At 34.0% G+C, this 25,101-nt stretch overlaps 1 protein-coding gene across 5 annotated transcripts in view; it reads right to left on the bottom strand.

Moving 5' to 3' along the window:
* LOC139527311 (serine/threonine-protein kinase TAO1-like) overlaps positions 1-19,739 on the bottom strand; it is a 37,071-nt gene extending 17,332 nt beyond the window's left edge. For 3 of the 5 annotated variants that reach the window (XM_071322666.1, XM_071322669.1, XM_071322668.1), the window contains exons 1-9: positions 19,427-19,735; positions 10,415-10,594; positions 9,824-9,895; positions 7,931-8,032; positions 6,728-6,773; positions 6,067-6,216; positions 5,013-5,165; positions 2,671-2,846; positions 359-547 (exon numbers count right to left, since the gene is read on the bottom strand). In XM_071322666.1, coding sequence (XP_071178767.1) covers positions 359-547; positions 2,671-2,846; positions 5,013-5,165; positions 6,067-6,216; positions 6,728-6,773; positions 7,931-8,032; positions 9,824-9,895; positions 10,415-10,546 — 1,020 coding nt within the window. In that variant the 5' untranslated portion in view covers positions 10,547-10,594; positions 19,427-19,735. Of the gene's footprint in view, positions 1-358; positions 548-2,670; positions 2,847-5,012; positions 5,166-6,066; positions 6,217-6,727; positions 6,774-7,930; positions 8,033-9,823; positions 9,896-10,414; positions 10,595-19,426 lie in introns of all 5 variants that reach the window. The other 2 variants (XM_071322670.1, XM_071322671.1) reach the window with 2 other exon arrangements.
* Between the last annotated feature and the right edge of the window lie 5,362 nt (positions 19,740-25,101).

The following is a 25,101-nucleotide window of genomic DNA, read 5'->3' as shown; positions in this document are numbered from 1 at the left end:
ACCATGACAATAGCTTACCTGAGAAGAATCATCCTCGGTCACATCTGACCGTCCATTAGGACCATTCTCCCCATCTATCACATCAACCATGACAATAGCTTACCTGAGAAGAATCATCCTCGGTAACATCTGACCGCCCATTTGGACCATTCTCCCCATCTATCACATCAACCATGACAATAGCCTACCTGAGAAGAATCATCCTCCGTCACATCTGATCGCCCGTTAGGACCATTCTCCCCGTCTATTACATTAACCATGACAATAGCTTACCTGAGAAGAATCGTCCTCCGTCACATCTGACCGCCCATTAGGACCATTCTCCCCATCTATCACATCAACCATGACAATAGCTTACCTGAGAAGAATCATCCTCGGTCACATCTGACCGCCCATTAGGACCATTCTCCCCATCTATCACATCAACCATGAGTATCTTTTTCATTCGTCTGTATTGTAAATTATCTAATTCTCTTACAGCATCTTTTGTTCTTAGTATTAAATCTAATATAACATTAGGTGGTCGTGTTTTATCAATAAATGGACCCTGAAAATAGAAAAGGCTTGTATAGTTCGTACTTGTACATAGTCCGCACCCCCTTCTCCCCACGAAATTTTAGGTAAAAAAACTTTTTGCAACTGTTAGAAAAAGTCTAATGAAACTCCGGTTATTTCAAATCCTGTTCTTCGTTTTCCATTATCAAACAGAAGCTGAAACTGGTTGTAAATGATTCTAGAACGCTTCATGATTGTTAAAATAAGTTTAATTCACTTAAACAAGAGGCTCTCAAGAGCCTGTATCGCTCACCTGATTCTACTTGGGTTTTTGAAATCATATAAAAAAATATAAAATTTGGCTAAAAGTGACAACACAACTTCATTTATAAGGAAAGGAACATGTTTAATTTCATTCAAAAGTCCCCCACTGGCAGCCATCTTGGATGACGGATCGGCTACAAAGTAACAACACTTGGTAAGCACCTCATAAGGAACATTCATGCCATGTTTGGTTTTATTCCATTCAGTGGTTCTCTAAAAGAAGTCATTTGTATGCATTTCCCATAGGATCCTATGTTAAACTAAGTCCCACGCTGGCGGCCATCTTGGATGATGGATCGGCTACAAAGTAACAACACTTGGTCGGCACCACATAAGGAACATTCATGCCATGTTTGGTTTCATTCCATTCAGTGGTTCACTAGAAGAAGTGATTTGTATGCATTTCCAATAGGGTCCTATGTTAAACTAAGTCCCCCGCTGGCGGCCATCTTGGATAATGGATCAGCTACAAAGTAACAACACTTGGTCAGCACTCCATAAGGAACATTCATGCTATGTTTGGTTTAATTCCATTTAGTGGTTCTCTAGAAGAAGTCATTTGTATGCATTTCCCATAGGGTCCTATGTTAAACTAAGTCCCCCGCTGGCGGCCATCTTGGATGATGGATCGGCTACAAAGTAACAACACTTGGTCAGCACCCCATAAGGAACATTCATGCTATGTTTGGTTTTATTCCATTCAGTGGTTCTCTAAAAGAAGTCATTTGTATGCATTTCCCATAGGGTCCTATGTTAAACTAAGTCCCCTGCTGGGGGCCATCTTTGATGATGGATCGGCTACAAAGTAACAACACTTGGTCAGCACCACATAAGGAACATTCATGCCATGTTTTGTTTCATTCCATTCAGTGGTTCACTAGAAGAAGTCATTTGTATGCATTTCCAATAGGGTCCTATGTTAAACTAAGTCCCCGCTGGCGGCCATCTTGGATAATGGATCGGCTACAAAGTTACAACAATTGGTCAGCACTCCATAAGGAACATTCATGCAATGTTTGGTTTCATTCCATTTAGTGGTTCTCTAGAAGAAGTCATTTGTATGCATTTCCCATAGGGTCCTATGTTAAACTAAGTCCCCCGCTGGCGGCCATCTTGGATGATGGATCGGTTACAAAGTAACAACACTTGGTCAGCACCCCATAAGGATAATTCATGCTATGTTTGGTTCCATTCCATTCAGTGGTTCTCTAGAAGAAGTTCAAAATGTAAATTGTTAACGACGACGACGGACGACGACGACGGACGCCAAGTGGTGAGAAAAGCTCACTTGGCCCTTCGGGCCAGGTGAGCTAAAAATCAATTCAGAAACTTGTGTATGTTTAAACAGGAAGTTTAAAAAGCATGTGTAAAAGAAGAAATTAACCAGTGAGAGTCGAAATCCATCCATAACAGATATCACTATAACCATAGTTACCATCACCTAGATCATAAATTAAATGAATTACTGTTGATTCATTATTGTTCTTTAGATACCAATTTTCATGCGTTTTGAGGGTACTGGTGATCCCCGAATTCAAATGTTCAATGAATTACAAATTTTTAATAGACTTTGTATACAGAGACTGAGAGATTGCTAAACCACAAAATCAAATATCCATGAAAAACGCAAGTTTTCCTCAATCCACTGACGATACATTATCATGATCATTATTCTTTCAAGACTTTGGATACCAATTTTTTCAGGTTTCATGGGTACTGGTGAACTATGAATTTAAACTAAATGAATTACAAATTTGATATAGGCTTTTAATAGAGATTGCTAAACCATATGTGTTATACTCATGAAAAATAAATGAATCCACAGTATGAATTTCTTAACGCCTGACTTACCTTAATTAAAATACTAGCTGAGGGTCTATCACAGGGACTTTTAGACAAACAGGAATCTACAAACTGACGGAATTCATCTGACCAATCTCCACCCGCTAGAGTAGGAGGATCGTTTTGAGCTATGTGATAAAGGGCACTCATAGCGTTCATATTAAACAAGGGAGGCTTTCTTTCAGCTGAAAAACAAAAGGAAGGCACTCATAGCATTCATACTGAACAATGGAGGCTTTCTTTCAGCTGAAAAACAAAATCAATATTGTCATATTGGGCAGAGAAGGCTTCCTTTCAGCTGAAAAACAAAACCAATACTGATTATATGCAATTTTTACCCGACATTAAATTTTACAATTTCTTAAGCCAAGCCTGTATGCATTGTTTCATTTTCACACTTTTTCTGATCCCCAATTATAATCTTCCTTAACCATTTCACTGATGAATTCTGGTTTTTACCAGAATCACGCCTTTAGTAGGATTCAGGCCTCCACCAGCTGACAATGAGTCCTGGTTTACCGGGATCAGAATAGCTCTTTTATATTTCCCATTAATAAAAAAATATGCAAACACAAGTTATCTCTCTCTGTTTATTGCGAAGCCAATGAAAGTTTTCCACAAAGTCATCTCTATCTGGTCAAAGTATTTAAAATTTTGAATAAATACAATAGCTATCGTTCTCTGTGTAGTTTACTCAACGAGACCTTTAAATTTCTTTTACAATGTTTTAAGTGAAATCTATCACTCATTTATGACTTTATGACTGTTAAGGTAATGATAAATTTGAATTTAAAAATTTGTGGTACCAAATATTTGTTCCTTCTCTCAGATGGATTTTAACTCATGCTTCTGAAATACCATGGCAGCCCTGGTGCCACCAAAGTTTATGTTATAAATGGATCAAGTAAGTGGTAAAATTGTCACTGTCAGTCACTGTCATATATAGTCATAGTAAGACTAGATGCAACTGATACCTTTGTAGTAATAAGTGTTTTATAAGATAAACAAGTGAAACTGCGAGCTACTGCTCACTGATGATACCCCCGCCGCAAGTGGATAATATTAATAGTGTAAAAATATGCAAGTGTTCGGAAAACCGGAAGTTGTCGAGTGATGAATCTGAAAACGCATCACACGGTATAGCTGACTTATATAAATCCTTAAACCAAATTTCAGAAATCATTGTATAGTAGTTCCTGAGAAAAATGTGACGAAAATTTTCAACTTGGCTGTCATGTGTAAAAAAATTTGTAAGGGTTCCACGGAACCCAGTGTCTCGCCTGTGTCTTCTGCTGTTAATGGCAGACTCAACAAAAATGAGGAAAAACATCAATAAAAATTTCCCTCTCGATACTGTCTTTTCATTGAAAGAAGCTTCCAAGTTTGGTAAAAAATTCAGGATAGTTTATGAATCTAATAAATGTTTTATAAACTTTAACTGCAGACTGTATGTAATGTTAACTGGAAGAAAAACTAAGTCCATTTATAAGTAAAATACGGAAAAAGTGAATTTTTTTTTTACAAATTTAGCTTCTGAATAATATCTTATGATCAGAAACAAGCTTTTGTCTAAGTTTGGTAGAAATCCAGGATAGTCTAAGAACATTATAAAAATTTTAAAAACTTAAACCACAGAGTGAATGTTTTGTTTCTGGCAAAAAAACTAAGTCCATTTATAAGTAAAATACGGAAAAGTGGAAATTTATTTTTACAAAATTTTCTTCTTGATACTATCTTATGATCATAAACAAGCTTCTGTCCAAGTTTGGTACAAATCAAGGATAGTTTATGAAAGTTATTAAAATTTTAAAAACTTTAACCACAGAGTGAATGTAATGTTTCCTCGCAGAAAAACTAAGTCCATTTATAAGTAAAATACGGAAAAAATGGAATTTTATTTTTACAAAATTTACTTCTGGATACTTTCTTATGATCATAAACAAGCTTCTGTCCAAGTTTGGTAGAAATTCAGTATAGTTTAAGAAAGTTATTAAAATTTCAAAAACTTTAACCACAGAGTGAATATTTGTGGACGCCGCCGACGACGACGACGACGGAATGTAGGATCGCTTAGTCTCGCTTTTTCGACAAAAGTCGAAGGCTCGACAATCATACAAGTGTTCGGTAAACAGGAAGTTGTCAAGTGATCAATCTGAAAACACATCACACGGTATAGCTGACTTAGATAAACCCTGAAACGAAATTTCAGAAATCCTTGTATTGTAGTTCCTGAGAAAAATGCGACGAAAAATATTCATGGGATGGACGGACTGACGGAAGGACAAACAGAGGTAAAACAGTATACCCCCCCTTTTTTAAAGCGGAGGTATAATTATGAAATGAATACAAACCTAGCTCTATACAAGTGATACCAAGGGACCATATATCTGCATTCCCTTCATACTGGCCTTCATCCATGGCAAGAATGACTTCAGGTGCCATCCAGTATGGTGTTCCAACAAAGGAGTTAGCAGGACACACAATGGAAGCAGAACCAAAGTCAGCTGAAATATTTAGAGGAAGAATTTATGTTACAGTTTTCGAAAAACCAGCTAAATCATGTATTTAGATACATATATATTCATAAATTTATAAAAGTATAGCATTTTCAGGTTTAGGATTTGTAGGGTTTTTTTTTTTTTAAATATGACAAGAATTTCATGTTGTTGGCACACTTAGAGATAAATAGACTAGCCCCAATCTCTATAAAAAGCCTATATAAAATTTGTAATTCGTTTAACATTTAAATTCTTGGTTCACCAGTACCCATGAAACCTGAAAAAATTGGTATCCGAAGAATCATGGTTAGAGGTATAGGGGGAGGGTTGAGATCTCACAAACATGTTTAACCCAGCCGCATTTTTGCGCCTGTCCCAAGTCAGGAGCCTCTGGCCTTTGTTAGTCTTGTATTATTTTAATTTTAGTTTCTTGTGTACAATTTGGAAATTAGTATGACGTTCATTATCACTGGACTAGTATATATTTGTTTAGGGGCCAGCTGAAGGACGCCTCCGGGTGCGGGAATTTCTCGCTACATTGAAGACCTGTTGGTGACCCTCTGCTGTTGTTTTTTATTTGGTCGGGTTGTTGTCTCTTTGACACATTCCCCATTTCCATTCTCAATTTTATTTAGCGTTGAACAGTATACCTCCCAATTTCGAACAGGGGTATAACTATGTGACTGTCATTCATGTGAGAGGTTTAACTAGGTGTAAAACCAGGTTTAATCCACCAAGGAAATGTCTGTACCAAGTCAGGAATACAACAGTTGTTTTCCAGATATTCGATGTGTTTGAGCTTTTGATTTTGGTGTTTTATAAAGGGATTGCAGTATTAAAATTTCCTTGGAATTAAGTATTTTGGTGAATTTACTTATAAATAGCACTGACCATTTAAATGCCTTACCTAATTTGACAGTTCCGTTTTCTGTAAGTAATATATTGCCAGCTTTAACATCCCTGTGTATTTTACCAAAGCTATGAAGATATTCTAAACCTTTCAAACACTGATGGCAGATTTCTCCTATTTCATCCTCTTTCAATGGCTTCTTGTGAACTGTAAATAAATAATATAAGCATGAGTAAAAACTGTATAATTATTACAAGATAACTGTTTACTTGAATGACATACCATAGCAAAACACTCTTACTGTTCTCAAACAAGGGAACTTCAGAATGACACTGCAGTCAGTCCAATAGAATAAGAGACCTTATCATGAAGAACAGAGAAGTTTAGTGTGACTTTTTTTTTATACCATTGTTTTAATCAGAATGATCTGCATGATTAGTCTACTATTACAGGTAGAGTTCTCGAAAAGTGGTGGTCCGAAGGATAGGACAACATCATTTGCAAATGACTGACACAATTTTGTTATTTTGTAATAGAACTTGTAGTAAGGATAAGCATTTTTCCTCAAAGACCACCAGGGAAGATAAGATTTTGAAAACTCTGTTACAACTTACAGGCACATTTTACCGACCCAAAGCACTCACAAGTTTTATAACTGTAGTAAATCTTTCATCAAAATCTTCATCAATGCTTTTCACTTATTATTTATAATACCAACCTTCAATGATATCTGAAGCTGAACCAAGGCAGTATTCCATAACCATCTGAAAGAGAACATAATAATTAATAGTTTTGTTTCTTTTCCCCCTTCATTAAACAAAATTAAATGACAACAAAATATATTAAATGGTGTAAAAAATAATTTCATATCAAAAGCATTTAAAAAATCTGCAGAATGGCATCTAAAATGGTTGTTTCCATTGTACAGTTTTCACCAAATTATCATTACGGTAAGACTGATTATAAACTTTTAACAAATTGTTGTTCCCTGAAACAGCTTGCCCAAGTTATGTTTATTGAGGCTTCATAGAGTCGGAACTAAAATGAAATTGTTTTCACCAAAAATTACTGTTAGGATTACTGTGGTTTATTGAATTTCTTTGAAGCTCTTCAAACCATGTGCTCCACAGGGCGCAGCTTTATTTACGACCGCAGAAGTCAATCCCTAAACAGTTGGGGCAAGTATGGACAAGTTATTGTCTGTAAATTAGAAAAATGCTTCTTTTGTCCCTTTTTTTGCCCCTTATTCCTACATATTCCAGAAAATTTACCTCAAACTGAATCTCAGCTTTCCCTGTGTGATATGGAAACTTCAGGTACAATGTCAGAAAGATCCATACAGTTACACACAAGTTATTGTCTTGAAACTATAAAAATGCTTGTTTTTGGCCCATTTTTGGCCCTTAATTCCTAGACTGTTTGCATAATAACCCCTTAAAATAAATCCCAACCTTCTACTTATTGTATTAAACATTGTGGTACAATTTCAAAACAATTGAAATACTAATACACAACTTTTTGTCTTGAAACTAGAAAAATGTTGTTTTTGCCCCTTTTGGGCCCCTCATTCCTAAACCTTTGGAACCATAACCCCCAAAATCAATCCCAAGCTTCCTTTAGTGGTTATAAACATTGTGTTAAAATTTGATTGATTTCCTTTTATTTATTCAAAAGTAATTGTCCGGAAACAATCCGTCTTTCGGACGACGACAACAACGACGTAATACCAATATACGACCAAATTTTTTTAATTTTTCGGTCGTATAAAAACATTTGTTTAATACTACTACATAGAAATAAGAAGATGTGTATTTTTTACAGTTTATTTTATTTATTCTGAATCTCCCAATCAGCCTTTAAAAAACAAAGATATTGTATTTGTGGTATATAAATTTGAAATAGATTATAGTAAATACATTACCCATGCTGTGTGTTCTTTGAGAAAACAACCTTTGTAGTCTATGGTGTTCTCATGTTTTACTTGCCGCAAGAACTTCACTTCTTTGATTATGTCCTGCCATTTCTGTAATGACAAGGAAGTTTATTTCATTTCATTATTTGAACATCATGCCATATGTTACGACAACTGATGTGGTTTAAATCCAGGGATTTTGTCATCTACTGAGGATTCATTTATCTAAGATCTTTAATTGAGAAAAATATGTATTTTCATGGATATTTGATTTGGTGGTTATTACTTAGTCTGCAATTAAGTCTATAGTATGTGTACTTTTTAATTTGTGGTTCACCTATTCCTTCAAAATCCATAAAAATTGATACAGAAGAATAAAAAAGAATCTATAATGTGTTTAAAACTTTATATTCTTTATGAATGTCCTGTTTTTATCATGTTTATTGAGCAGTATCAATATCAGCAACCAATTTTAAGTTCTGTTTAGTAAAATAATCTTTTCACCCCATCATGTTTATTTGTTTATTTTCAAGTCATCTTGTTGAATCACTTTTTACATATGTCTGAAAGCCCCAAGACAATTTGTAGTCAAATAGATGATAGTCTAATTCGTAAAATAACTCAATCTATTATTTAAAAGTTTACATTTTATTAGGATACGACATTGCAGCTGTCGTTAGCAACTGATGAAAATTTCTTATAGTCATAGGAACAAAAAAAATGTTCACAATAGAAAAAGTGCACCTTCAACTGTAAATCAGAAATTATTGTGATTTTGTCATTTTAAACTTGAATGCCATTTCAGATTTTGCAATGATTAAAAAAAATCCTGTTTAATTCATATAAATAATTTCAAAATGCGAGTTTAAATTATTGCGCTTATAACCCTGCCGCATTTTTCACAATAAAAAAAAACATCTCAATAATTTCTGAATTTACAGTACATATTTCCCAGAAAACTTCTCATAACATCTGACACCACACTGAGTATTCAAATTACAGTAATCGTGCACAGGAAACATACAAACTAATAAAATACCACATAAGGAAATGTAAACATCATATAAAACTTATGTAATCTTATGAACTTCCTTACTTATATAAACTTTTTCCCCTGTTACGAAATGTTTTTAAGTTTTGTTACACTTTGAATAATAGGATCTCTAGTTTTAATATTTCATGAGGCATTAAGAATATAAAGCATGTTTAGCGAGTTTTAATTTTGCATTCCACTCCGATCTTAATTTAAAAGATTTGAGAGTTTTCCTGTCAAACATTGCAGTTCTCCACAACATGCTTCCCCCAAAAAAGAGGCTGCCATGCTACAGTATAGCGGGTTATTTAAGTGGGTGTAAACTTTGGTGATTTTCATTGAATAAGGTATACGAAATATTTTGGTGGTTATTATTTTGTCAGATTTAAATCTTTTCTCAATACCTTTGCAAGGGCCGTTTTAAATTGGCAGAATTTATTTTGTCAATTTTTTCTATCTGCGAAAATAAGCTAAAAAATTGCATCCGCCAAAAAATAACCAGCTATACGGTTTAACTAAGTGTTCTGAAATGGCATTAAACCCCTACAATCAATCTATCATTATAGATTATCGTTGATCATCTCAACGAGATTAATTTTCTCGCTTGAGCTGGTACAGCGAAAGTGAGAAAAGCAATCGAGTTGAGATGACCAATGATAATCTGTTTATCGCTATTTTACCTATGACGACGTTGTCAATTTCATGTCAATTTCGTTAGCAATGCCATGTGGCCTCCTTAGTTTCTAGCGATAATTTTTCCATCTCAAGCGAGAAGCATGATATGAAAATTATCACCAAAAAAGATCAAAAGAAAAATGCACAAAATAGCGATAATTATATATACAGTCAGAAATATTTCTACAGCTTACCTCGCCTGCCTGTTTGCCATTGTAGGACATCTTCTTGATGGCAACAATCTCTTTGGTAACAACATTTCTCGCCTGAAATACAAAAAAAATATAACAAGGAGAACAGGTCTAAGGGACAGCATGTTCAGAATCTGTACTACCTTACTATACAATTTCATTTTTGTTCATTGTTGAAGGGTGTTGGTATTTCTTGTTTTGACCTTTTATACATCATTTGTATATGCAGGGAACTTTTATAGCTGTGTTTTCCATAGAATTTTCAAATAGCACCATGGAAAGTAACAGCACTGGTTTTCCAACTGGTTATAAACCATGGCCCCTATACATTGACTTAGGAAATTATCCAAGATAGCTAAGCATCATGGTAGAAAATATAGCACCAGGGTTCCACAATCCTTTAGGCCATACAGAGAACACTGTGGCTACATGTAACTAAATAGTATCCATGGGTTTTACTCATTAGTGAAGGCCTTCCAGCAATCTTAGATTGTTTATATCCTTGTCCTTAGGTCACTATCAATCACATCCCATCACCGGAAGTTTTATTCAGATCATCTTATCATTTATTAATTTCTCATGATCCTAACTTACGTAGTATACAGCACCAAAACTTCCATGGCCAATTTCTCTTAGATCTGAAAATATCCGTTCTGGATCCTCTGTTGAAAAGAGTGCTGCTATTTCAGGATCATTTAATTTTCCGGGCTTGGGTAATGCTGGCATTTCATCAATATTCTTTTACTCATTTGGTGTATCATAGATATCACATTTCTGTAAATAAACATGAAAAATATTATCAAACAGAAATATTCATAGTTCACCTTTTATGGAATGCAATTAGTGTTCATAGTCTTCCAAGGTATTTATTTTTTTCTGTGATTTTAATATCTTTTATAGGGTACTCAAATTCCTGGGTTAAGATGATAGATGAATTTAAGTTATAAACAATTTACTCAAGCATGTTCATGATGTTGACATGCAGATTTACTCAACCAAGAAATAAAGAATCCTAAAAAAAACAACAGTTCTTGGCTCTTATTCACGCATTAAAATTGGATGGAACTACCTTTTACCAAATGTCTAGAATAACTACACTAAAATACAATGAAAAGATCTGATTCAATCAAGGATGACACTTAGGCATTACTTATAAGCTTACATTTTCAACCCTTCTTTCCCCCACAAACCTAAGTCAAAAGTCTCCTTAATTTCTGCCATTGCAACACATTATTCAAATTCAATATCTGCTAATTTATTTTAAAGTATAACGTAGTTGTCACAATTTGGAATTTATAATTTGATATCATCATGATGAATGGCAGAATGCATGAAATATTTGAATCTGATACACCCAAAATAAACTAAAAATCTGGCAACAGTTACGTAAAAAACACTAACATCTTTTCGTCCCTGAGTGATTGTAATGCTTCCCACTGGACATTTAACACCAAATTTGTCATCCCTGATAATTTTTATTCACAACAATGCTACTTCATGTTCATTCTAAACATTATATTGACCATGTTGACACTTAATGCTTACACCCAAAAAATGAAACTGTCCATTTAAAAAAACAACATACATGACATACAGGCCTAATATAATGTCATTCATAAAATGAGAAGAAAAAAATCAGCAATATTGATGAACATGATGAATATTTTTTTAATAATTTTAACACTTAAGAAATAGAGTTTTATCAAAATAATCAAATATCTTGTGTAATAAATAATGTGTAAAGCTGTTCGTTTATTTTGGTTTTACATCCAACCCTAAGGTCACACTATTTTAATTTGGAATGTGTAATGTATCTGCACTGGACCGTGAAATACACCTACTACAATGTAAATAAACCATCCATCACTCTAATAGGATATCATTGTACCTGCTTCAGCAATCATACTTAATACATAGTCAGCAACAAAATGTCAACAGTTCAAATATATTAGCTTAGATGACCATTTTTTTTGCGCTTTTAATAATTACTTCTTTATTATATTTTCATTGTTCTTTCAATAAAGTGGAATATTTTTTTATTCAATTTTTCAAAATATTTTTGTCAATATTCTGACATGATATCGTTCACATCTAAATAAACTGCAAATTCAATAAAAAGCTGCGCAATGAGCACCTGATACGCCCTTCACATTTTCAAAGAATAAAAGTTTAATTACTTCTCAATGTCAATGTCATTTATAAAAATCAAAAGGGAGCTTAGAAGAATAAAAAATTCACCAAAGTTTTTGAGATTTGCTGTAAGAGTTATTGTCGGAAAACAGGAAAACACCCCTTTTTTATTAATAAAACCCCACAACTCTGAAACGAAAAATCTAAAATTTATAAAAATCGAAAGGAAGCTTTCGTCAAAAGATATAAAGTATTCACCAAAGTTTCACGAGACCTGCAAAAAGAATTTGAGAGTTCTTGTCCAAAAAACTGGAAAATCCCCCTTCTTTTAATGAATGAAATCCCATTACTCGGAAACGTAAAATATAAAATTTACATAAATCAAAAGGGAGTTCATGTAAATAGATATAAACAATTCACCACAATTTCTTACAAATTGGTGAAAGCATTTTTTGAGTTATTGTCTGAAAACTGAAAAATCACCCTTTTATTAATGAATAAAACCCCAACATATGATAAAATCTAACATTTGAAATAAAAGAAAGGTTGCTCAACACATTTCCCAAAAGTTTATGTTTAAGTGTTTTTGAGTTAATGTCTGACATGTTGACGACGGACTGACAACGGTATATCATAAATTACATAATAATTTATGATATACCGTTTGCCTTTTTGTGCTTCTTCGTTACATTTGTTGTTTTTATAGTGATTAAGATGATAACACAATGTTGACTGCTGTACCCCTATTTTTGACATTTTTACCTATTATGTCTGTTTGTTTTGTTCACGCATCGGTGACTATATAATGGAATTTGATGCGACTGTCATACAAGTGAGAGGTTTAGCTAGCTATAAAATCAGGTTCAATCCACCATTTTCTACATTTGAAAATGCCTGTACCAAGTCAGGAATATGACAGTTCTTGTCCATTCTTTTTGATGCGTTTTGTTTTTTGATTTTGCCATGTGATTATGGACTTTCCAAATTGATTTTCCTCTGAGTTCAGTATTTTTGTGATTTTACTTTTTTTTATACCTCCGTAAAACAGCATATAAAAAGATCACTTATAATTTTCCCCATCACTTTTAGCATGTTCGGGCGAATTCATAATTCTTGGGTTTTCCCATCCCATACATCCATAAATAACTAAATGGTTTTAACAAAATAAGAACATAAAAAAGAAAGTTGAATCCAATAGAAATGAGTATAAATAGAACATTATCCAAATAAGCAAATGTCTCTGGCCTTTGTCAAAGGTACTTGTGTTTTGATACTGGAGTCTAAAAGACAACATCTATTTTGAGAAGATGATTAGTCATGTTAGGAAATGCAGTTGCTAATATTTTTTTAATAAAATATCTTGAGGCTATTTCATAATTAATAGGGGTTGGGCGAGGGTTGGAATATAAGATAATAGTATACCGGTACATGGTTTACATTGTATGAGGGTAGTTGGGATAATAATTTTGTCTATGCAATTTTCGTAAAAATCATGTGATATTTGTAAAATGATTAGTAATGATGAAAACCATTGCCCAAATTCATAATGAACAATAACTAAAGATAATTTTAACAGAGACAGGGATCATAAGGAACCAAAGATGTTCATTTGATTCTAGCATCATTATTTTCAGTGGCGGATCCAGAACTTTTCCTAAGGGGGGGCCCACTGACTGACCTAAGGAGGGGCTCGCTCCAGTCATTCTTCAATGATTCCCTATATAATCAACCAAATTTCCCCCACCCCCCCCCTGGATCTGCCTATGATTTTCACATTAAACATGTTAAAGAGGTCTGCTATGATATCTAAACCAAATATCAAAGCCTTCCATAAAACAACTACAATGGAAATCATGCAATACAATGAATATGAAAGTAAGGAATGACAAAAACAAGCTGAATGCAGTGCACCACCCACTAACCATGCTTACCATGTGCTTAGTGGGTGGAGTATTAATCCATTAACTAACATGATTAATGATCAAAGGAATAACAGAACTGTAATTAATAATTTGTCATATCAATTAGGGATTTTGCAGATCTATGCAAAATTCATTTCTCCAGTAAAACAGAAACAGTGTAAAATAGCTATAATAGCTGACTATGCTGTAACAGCTTTGCTCATTGTTGAAGGCTGTACAGTGACCTATAATCATGATAGTTATTAATTTCTGTGTCATTTTGGTCTTTTAAGGAGAAATGTCTCATTGGCAATTATACCACAACTTTTAATATTGTGTATAAATTTCAGAATTTTTGGTGGCAAGTAAAGTTAGACAAATGGGACTTAACTCAAGAAAGGTTAAAGTGAGGCCAATCAGCCCATACAAATTCGTACTGACTACTGGATCTATGTGTGGTGGTAATAAGCATTGTACATAATTGATCAGTTAAAAACATTTGGTTGTGGCAAAATAAAATTAAGAGTGCAGCAATTTATAAAGCATTTTTTTTTAATTATAAAGGGGCATAACTCAACATTCAACAACTTTGAAAGTGACAACACCAAAATTTGAACTCGATCAGTGTTCTGTGGTAATAACATGGTTTTAAAATTTCAATATATCCAAAACATTTAGTTCAGACAAACTGAACAACAGGAACCAATTTTGTAGTATACCTACAGACGGACAAGAGCAAACCTAAAATGCCCCCTCCATCTAGCACCAGGGGCATAAAAATTGTATCCAATAAATAACTGAAAACACTACCAATAAACACTACCTCACTGCAATTCTTTTAAAACCTTCAATCAAATAAACATGTACACCTTATCCTCATTTGAAGTTCTGAATACAAACCGAACACCCACAGGACTTTGCGTTTTGTTCGGTTTTCACAGGTTTTTTCGGATTATAGAGGTAAACGGAAGTCGACACCAAAATAATTTTGGCACTTACTGACAAGGGATTATAGGTGACACAACAGACGACAATTTTTGTGTTGATTTAGATGTAAATGTAAAAAATATAAGTAGATGAAGATAGACGTATTGCTTCATTTTTGTTAATAAATCAATCACGCTCGTCGTTGTGAGATGTCCGACATGGAGGGATTTTGCTTTTGAAAATTATTTTCTCATCTATTATTCACTGACTAAATCAGATTCCTAGTCGCTGTCAAATGATGATTCCGTAGTTGAATCGAGATCGTCATTGTAAACACGAGTTCTTGGACTAAACTGGCTGATTGATACTTCGCCACACGATAAGAGTGAAACAACAGCAGGGTTCCAGTTTATTCTCGGACTTTATCGTTGCTGAATAGCTAACGGAAGTCTTCGGGAGTATCTGAATCAAATATATAGGGCCTCTAACGGGAATCTGACAATCGAAAGTCATTGACCTTGTGTGTTGCACGACTTCTTAATCCAGTGAAAAGCTTTTAAACTATTATTTAATTAAACAGTTTAGCTACAAAATGGCAGCTACGATTTTGTGGTCGTAATTATTTAAGTAACGTGTATTTAATTAATCTGAAAGTTCCTTCCTTGTCAATATCGGCCATGGGGGTAGCTGACCAGTTTAACGTTTCTGTACAAAAAAATCACTTTAGACATGGACACAAACATGCTAATTAGTTTGTAATACCAACTCACCAGTTAATTAACCTCAAATACCCTCGGGGATACTCTGTATTCCTGTGTTTGTTTAATTAAATCATGCAAACAATTAAAAATGCTTTTTTTGTTTTGATTGCTATTGATCGATTTTGACAGGTAATTTTTAAAGACAAATTTACTAACTAGCCTTCAAAACGCGTTAGGAATTCGGTGTTGACAGGGTTCGGTTTTGTCAGGTTAAATCAACGTTAATTGATAGGGAAATTTTTCGGGACTTTGAAAATTGTTCGGTTTAAACTGAAATTCGGTTTAATCAGGGTTCAGTTTACCCAGGTTTCACTGTACTTGCGTTGACCTTGATTATTTGCAACAATAAAGCTTCAATACAATAATCAATTCTCCCTAATTAGCTGCAAGAAAGAAAGAAATCACTTCTCCCTATAATTCAAAAGTGTGGTAAACCCTGTAATTCCAGTGTAAGTTCGGATGTCCAAGTAATCTTGGACTAACAAGCATCCTGTGTAAAATTGAGGAGAAACTTATTGGTAAGCGCAGTATTGAGCACATGGACAGAATTTATTCACAAACCAACAGTTCAACATGTTCAAACAGATCAACTTCACTTCAGCTGTTGAAAATCCTAGAAAAGTGGACAAGGCATTTGAATAGAGGATACTATTTAAAGCACTTGCATGATAGCATTTAGAACTTGCAAACACTGTATGGTCACCCTACAGGAAAGCTGACATTAGGCCTAAATTAAAATAGTGTTTGTTTGCCCTTTCCGACCCTATGTTTTGAAAATCTGCATGACGTCATTTTTGTCTGTATTGCTTTTGTTTAAGTATGCTTTTGCTAATAAGTTTCTGGGACTATTAGTATAAAGTCCCAGGAAGTTAGAAAAATCATTATCATGTAGAATGTGAAATTAATTCATATGCACTACTATTTTGTTTTCAAATATCAAAAAATAGGGCTGTGCAGCATATTTTCAACGTTTATATGCCTGGAATTTTTGAGAGTTTCAACTTACACTAATATTCTGTACAACATACCATGTACGCTTACCTCGACCTAAAGGTTTTCTGTAATAGATAACTTTGTCCTGGTAAAATGTGACCGGGCAGACATACATTACTACATTTAGTAGAAAAAGTCCCTATAGTGTTTAAATTTACGTGTGTGCCTGGGTTTCCAATAAAAATGATCAGGGGTTTCATTATCTTTCATGTTGACTGGTACTTTCCACGTTTCTAGGTGGTACTTTTCAATTTATTCCATGAATATTTTATATAAAAATTTCTACATTTAGGCGGTACTTGTCAATAGCATAGGAGGGTAAAAGTACCGGGTACCGCCTCCTAATGAATGGCCTGAATTATGATACAAGACTTGAAACTCAATTGTCACATATTTTACATCGCATTTATAAATGATCTGTATGGAAAAGCTTAGCGATTTTACTGCCAAATAATATTCTCCACTTTACTAACCTTTGGTTCATGTCAGATATAAATAATATATCAATGCTGGTCGAAAGCATCATTAACATAACCATCCTGATCTACAGATCACCAAAGGCCATTCCTACATATATAGGATACATCGTCCGTTTACAAAATATTTTGTACACACGTTGATAATTTTGTATTGGACGAACATTTTTTTTAATGAACCCTACTCTTCAAGTATAAAGACACAGAGTAACGTTCGTCATATCATGATTTCAAAGCTTTCAACATCGATTTCAAACAAATGCTATGAAACTGTAAATGCAAGTGTTCATGTCAAACCTCACGTGATACCAAATGGACTAGACCTTATACGGGAAAGATAACACCCGAGGATTCTGGTTAAAAAGTTTTGAACAGAAAATACAAATGGGTGCAATCAACAGTTTTTTTCTATGACGTCACATTTTGAGGGACCATGCATAAGTGACCCTTATTGGTGGACTGATTAATAAAGATACTTGTATAAAACTAGATATCACTGGAATCAGAATGTTCTCTAGTTTATAATGAAATAAAAATAATGTGTACTTTTAATATATTAAGAATATTCCATCCAATGAACATGGGGGAAAAAAGGTCTAATTTGAACATAAAAAACTTGAAACCAGGTCATGTGCACACCCATGAAGACATGATCCATGCACATTTTACATAATCAACACTGTATGAAATTTGTAGGTTTTTACCTGGCCTTTCAAAAAAATCTTGTTTCAGGGTACAGTTTCCTGCTCCGAAAAGAGCTACAGTGGCTGCAAATAAGTTTTCAATTTTCACTGCCAAAAAACAGGATGTTTACAGTGTTGTCTCCCCTCAAAACATGTAAAGTTAATATAATTTTTAAAATTATTTCAATCATTCAACCTGTTTTAATTCAAAGCTAATTAACTAATTTTTACAATCAAATACAAAAAACATGATACTTTTTCACCAATTGAGTAAATAAACAGGGGTTTCCCTCCATGGTTATTTTTAGTCGGGGAATAACCCCTATTTTTTTATACGAAACTGTTTATAGCACCCAATATAAGATTTTTTGTAGGAACGGAAAAGTAAAAATAAAATCTTGCTGGTAAATACAAATGAAAGATTTTCAGGCGGAACGGATTTATAGGGTCGATCGGTAAAGGACAAACATACAATATTTTATTTAAAGCCTTACTAGTATCAAAAATGAGCAAAAGAAAGTGAGAAAATTTGTTGCAAACAGTCAAAGAACTGTCATGTGAAGAAAGTCTGCAAAAAATCAAGTTTTCACAATGCTGTTTGCAAGGTAACACGATAGAAGTTTACAAGCTTATGATAATATTAAATATGTTCACTTTAAGAGAGTAACCAGTGATTTATTAGAGATGCAAAGCACAAGTAAATGTAAGTCAACAAGCTTAAGACTCCAGACTGAAGAATCAACACAGTCGTCTATATCTTTTACTAAGGAAGTATTTTGTTGTTACAGCATGTACAGCTAAAACTTTAAACACATTTATGAGGGGGGATAGGAGGGGTCCTGATCCTGAAATCCCGAGCTTAAAAACATGAAATCCCAAAATCCCGAATTTAAATAAAGTAAATCCCGACGTCCTGAAATCTGAAAAAAAGAATTCCCGGATCCCGAAATCCCGAGCTTAAAAACACACGATCCCGGAGTCCCGATAAAGGTCCTATCCCCCCTCATTTATAAATATAACACATAATTTCCTAAAAATTGGGTCAACTAACCATTTATAAATGATTTTGAGACGGAATATGAAACTTTATCTGCACATAAGGAACAAACATTTAATAATTACGATGATGATGAAGTAGAGCAGAATGTAACGGTACAACAGTGCCAGGGTTCTGTAGATCCATATGTAGATCAGGATCAGATTGGTATAGGTTACTATAGATATGATATTATGTAGGTATTGCCAGACCTTATCATGCTTATCTTTTCTGTTGCACAGGTTTGTCTGTATTTGGAGTAAATTTTTCGTGTAAACAGAGCCATTATGGCCTAAATGTTATGCCAAACATTAGAGGAAAATGATTACTAGTGCCCTTAACCTACAAGTCAGATCTCTCAATAATTGGTTTTTTTTCACAAATATGAACAAGTCCATTTCAAAATCTGTAATTTATGCAGACTTGGTAGAGATTGGAAGATGTTACCGAGATTACACTCATCATGAATGTACCACTTTAAGCTGGAGGTGAGACCCATAATATCTGAACGTCTACGAATAACAAGTCTGCATTAGAAGTTCTTTTGATGTGAGTTTTAATGTAGAACTGCAACAATTTTATGTTTGTTTGGATCAGGCCAAGCAGGTGCTTTGTTCGGGTCAAATTTTCTTCTCTTTGTCGCGAAAGATGGAAATAAGAAACAGGTCGTTGGCAAGCTTATGCACTGGTTGTACTTACCAACAATAAATTTCTGTGAAATTATGTGTTTCTATTGAATATTTGCGAATGTTTACAACATCAAATTATTGAAAGATTTCTTTTCCTCTCCAATATGGCTACGCCTACGCATGCGCCTTGTGTATTCAATGAAACACTGAACACAAGACTTTTTCGGGAAACAGATCACAATAATTATTTTTCAAATGAAGGAATCAACGTATATACCAGTTTGTATTTATCTGTTGTCTTTACAAATTGGTATAGTCGCACCTTTTCCAGGTTCATAAAATTGTATGACGTCACCGGAAATCGAGACAGTCAGAAACTATCTAAAAATAGGAAAAAGAGGTCCGACATGGGTTAAAATTTTTGAAAGAGGCCCGAGATGTTGATTGGGGGACTCACTCTCATTTAAGTCGACAATGTACTTTGTAACGAATGAAGAAAATTATACACCAAAAAAAAATGAAAAAACATTGATTTTTTTTTGGATAGGTATGAACTACCCATTTGCAATTATTTCTTTTTTTTTATGTACTTTGTTTTTATTCATAAACCTTATAAACATCGGTTATTTTTCACAATTTGTTTTATGTTACACTATCATGATATAACCCCCTTAATATTGTAGCTCCGTGTTGAAAGCCATACTTTAAACTATAATTGTTAACTTTTATAGAGTAGGGTGCTCATTTTCGCCATATCTTTCCATGTTTTCTTCAGTTTATCATGTTTATGTTCAGGTCTTTGTGTTTTTGAAGTATACTGATATTTCTATATGAAGATAACTTCAAATGCAAAATATTCTTAGCCTGAAAACTCTTTTGTTTTTGAAAATTCCTCTGAACTATTAGATTATAGGGTGCTTGAAATGTCCTGATGTGTTGTTAAAGGGGAGCACATATTCGCCGTTTTTACACTTCTTTTTAAAACCAAATAACTGCAGCTTTAAACAATATTTATCAAATCAATTTCATTATATATGAATAGCAGACATTTTAAAGGTGTAAAAAAATGAAATTTAGGGCAATCATTCAAAGAATTACTACGAAATACTTCTGTTTTTTATTCAGGAAATTGACTGAAAATCGGCGTTGTCCCGCGTTTTTCGGTCCTTTGCGGCAAGGATTTTGTCTAACTATACAAATCCTTGTTTGCGGTAAGTGCCGTAATTTTGTCTCAGTTTAAAAAATATTCATATTTGTTATAAAAATATAATTTACTGGCATATTTCTTCCATTTCAACCATCCTTTTTAGTTTTTACACCTCAAAATTATAAAACGGCGAAATTGTGTCCCCGGCGATTATATGTGCGCCTGGACTCTACATTGTGACTTGGTTGGAGAGTTGTCTCATTAATTGACACTCATACCACATCTTCTTAATTTAATATTAAAAGATCTTAAAACAAAAGTATATATGCATGTTTTGCATTTACTGTGTTGATGTAAAGAAACTGTACTGAACTTTCAGCAATTATAAAAAGAAACACTTCTAAAAATTTCTGGATCCGGCGCCACTGCGAAAAATACAACGCAGAGGGACATAAACTAAAAAATAAACTGACAACGCCATGGCAGAAAAAAGAAAAAGACAAACAGACAAACAATAGTATACACAAAACACAACATAGAAAAACAAAGACTAAGCAGCACGAACCCCTATAAAAACGGGGGGGGGGGGGTGAAATAAGGTGCTCCGGAAGTGTAAGCAGATCCTGCTCCACATGTGGCACCCGTCGTGTTGCTCATGTAAGTGAACACCCGGTAGTAATTCTAATTCAGTAGCTCACATTCTTGAAAAGGGGACGGGATTTTACGAAAAAAAAAGAAACATATCCGATATCATCTATCAAACGGATATTCCATAATGGTCAACATACTCGTGATGTCGTGCATTAAGTTACGAATTAAGAGATGATTTCAACTTCACTATTTTGAACTCTTGGTTTAACAGCTTCCTTGTGAGCAACAACTCCTTTCAAGGAAATCTTGACAGGAAGTACAAGCCAAGGAATATCGTATCAATTGGGAGATAGATAATATATACTCCGTATGCAGGTGCTACTGGAATGTTGCTACCTAGAAATGGAAAGGGTTCAAAATTGCTTATTGGGAAGCTGAAATCATCTTTTTTGTCGTCAAGTTTTGTTTTCAACCGACCCTCGTTGTCAAATTCTAGATGTGAGTCTTAGTATCTAAGTATATATCTATATATAAATGCCTAAGAATATAACTTTAACATACGAATAAGTGTTATGAAATATGTGTTATATTTTATATAGTCACGCAACATTTCGAAAAATTATAAAAACTATTTTCCGTTTTAAAATTGGATGTTACATTGATGATGTATCGGTGCTTTGTTACTGTGCTGGTGAAAGAGTTTTCAGTGTTGGCGACTTTATAACACTTTCAATTGCTTTTTCCGCATTGTTCGTAGCACCAGACTTTAAAGGTCTCTTGATTTTTTTTTTACTTTAGATGTAAAAAGTTTGTCATTGAGGTTTTTTTTCTGCATTAACCAATAACAGGAATTCGAAGAGATTTAATTTTTTCTATTGCCGTTGGTATTCTTTTTTGAATTGTTTCGCGTTTTTGTTTCCCTTTTATATTTTACGCGGCATACATAGGTTATTGAATAGAGATATTTCGTGTGTTCTGTTCGTGATGGTACAGTTATAGTTGTGCAATATCCCCAAAATTAGCAGCTGAAGAGACAAATCGAGAGGAATCTGATTTAAAATCAAACAGGGCAGAAAAGTTAAAATCGTAAATCTCCTTTTATTAAAAAAAACCCCACCAGCCTTCCAAGGAAATACTGCATTTAGTCTGAGTTAAATCAGTATGCAAGTCACAGCGGTCATCCTGTCGGTAAATTGTGACTGCTTATATTCACTCGAGAGGAATACAAAAGAAACAAGCAAATTAGAGTAAACTAAGTTCGGAAACCATATAAAATTCGGATCTAACAAGGAAACTCATACGAGAAAAAAAAACCCAGACACATCATATAGCGAATAAAGGGCAAAATAATGCTCCAAACTGATCATTGGATAAAACCGATCCGCGAAGACTTATTATACCATGAAACTTCTGAATCACTTTCATTCAATTTTTTTCTTTCGTTTCATATTGTTCGATGTCATATTATTAGCTAACTTGAATTAGTGCCAAAATACAAAAATGTGAAAATTGTTCATTTTATGGTATTTTATTGCATATTATTGACATATTAAATGTCACAGATTTTGTAAAAAGCTTTTTAATTATTTTCTACTATCGCATTGCCTTTGACGATTTCATCTATGATTATCTATTTATAATATCTTTAAAATGTGTTCATAGTCCACACATTATTTTGGATCTAAACATTTTCATCATACATTTTTAATAGATGCTCATTTATCAAAATGTACGCAACAATTGATAAAATTTAACACGGTTGTTGTGTTTATTCAGTAAAAAGCAAATATTTTATCTATATATCATACGAATACAATAAATATTTACTTATAAAGATAAAAGTGATCTATTTGAGTGTTTTAGTAAGGTCATTGTAAAGTTTTATCTGATCCTTGGACTTCAGAAGGAAGTAAACACCATATTGATATATTATCTGTTGACTTTATAAACTATAATTATGATTTTGATACTTATATAAATATTTGAAATTCTTTTAAAAAAAACCCTGTCAATCGTAAAAAGATGGTTTTTGAAAATCGAAAATGTCGTTTTATTTTTTATTACAGTATATATGGCTTTACAAAGCTGTGTTCAATAAGCATGATGGTTTTGTGCAAATTAACATGGGTTGGTGTTGCTTTGTTTTTGAAGGTGTCTCCTCGTTTTGTATACAATTCATCGTTAAACAGGATTAATGTTTGCGTTTACTTTTCTACATTGGTTAGAGGTATAGAGGGAGGGTTGAGATCTAACAAACATGTTTAACCCCGCCGCATTTTTGCGCCTGTCCCAAGTCAGGAGCCTCTGGCCTTTGTTAGTCTTGTATTATTTTAATTTTAGTTTCTTGTGTACAATTTGGAAATTAGTATGGCGTTCATTATAACTGGACTAGTATATATTTGTTTAGGGGCCAGCTGAAGGACGCCTCCGGGTGCGGGAATTTCTCGCTACATTGAAGACCTGTTGGTGACCCTCTGCTGTTGTTTTTTATTTGGTCGGGTTGTTGTCTCTTTGACACATTCCCCATTTCCATTCTCAATTTTATTAAAAAAAAAAGCGGGTTTCTTTTTTTTTTTAAATAAATGCAGCATTTAGTTAGAATTAATTATAATTTATTTCGTATAAATCTTGATAAGATGTTTACCTAATTCAAGTTGATCCTTTACATTTTACCTAGAATACATCATATGTTTATACTCATCATATACCAGGATTACAATTTTGTATTTGCACCAGACGTGCGTTTCGTCTATAAAATACTTATCAGTGACGTTCGAATAAAAAAACTGTTAAAATGGCCGAAGTACGAAGTATAGGATATTTGATCATATTTCAAGCAGTATGTGTTAGCGACCAGACTAAAAGAGGGACGAAAGATACCAGAGGGACAGTCAAACTCATAAATCGAAAATAAACTGACAACGCCATGGCTAAAAAGGACAAACAATGTTACACATGACACAACATAGAAAACTAAAGAATAAACAACACGAACCCCACCAAAAACTAGGGGTGATCTCAGGTGCTCCGGAATGGTAAGCAGTATACATATACTGCGCATAGTACATTAAAAAAAGGTCTGGAAATGATAGATGTAAATAATTCAAACGACAAGACTACCGGCCTGATTAATCTACAACGCGCAAAAAACGTAAAACAAATATGATATACAGCAACAAACGACAACCACCGAATTACAGGTTCCTGATTTGGGACAGGCACATGTATACATAATGTTTCAGGGTTAAACATGTTTACAGGCGCACGAAGGTTACCTTACCTAGGACAGTGGGGGTAGAGACTCTTCAATACTTAATTGAAAGGGGTGCCACTCTAGTTCTGTTACCCCACCCTGTAAACTAGTTTTCGTATGGTTTAGAATTTAAAAATGTATACCTTTTCATATATTGCTTATAGGTAAAAAAAGTAACATTTTCCCATATTGTTTGGGTTTCATGTGGTGTGTAATGTACCAATGCAGCACCAACCAGTGGCGGATCCAGAAATTTTCATAAGTGGGGGCCCACTGACTGACATAAGAGGGGCCCCGCTCCAGTCACGCTTCAGTGATTCCCTATATAAGCAACCAAATTTTTTTCCCAAAAAGGGGGGACCCGGGCCCCCTGCCCCCCTAAATCCGCCTCTGCCAACGTGTTAACAAAGAAAAATAGGTTGATGAAACACAGCCGGGAACATCAAGAAAGATGACAGACGAAGAAGTTATGGGAACCTAATTGACTTTTGATAACATATATTTCTGATAGTTTTCCCGACCTATCATCACCTATATTTTAGCCTGAAAAAATGTGACCTATTCCAGTGGCACGTCCTATCATCTTGTATATAGGAAGTCTCCCCCTTCCCAAAGTAACAGCAAAACATACGAACTAATCATCAAAATAGTCTAGTCTGCATTACTTTTGATAACTTTCCAATATGATTACAGCCAATTTAATGTTCGGTTTATTTGGTATTTGAGAAAAACGTATAGTAGATAGAGAATCTCA

The sequence above is a fragment of the Mytilus edulis genome, chromosome 6 (assembly GCF_963676685.1).
Source record: "Mytilus edulis chromosome 6, xbMytEdul2.2, whole genome shotgun sequence".
Taxonomy (NCBI): domain Eukaryota; kingdom Metazoa; phylum Mollusca; class Bivalvia; order Mytilida; family Mytilidae; genus Mytilus; species Mytilus edulis.
Note: the sequence above shows the minus strand (reverse complement) of the source record. Positions and strands in the feature narration are given on the sequence as shown.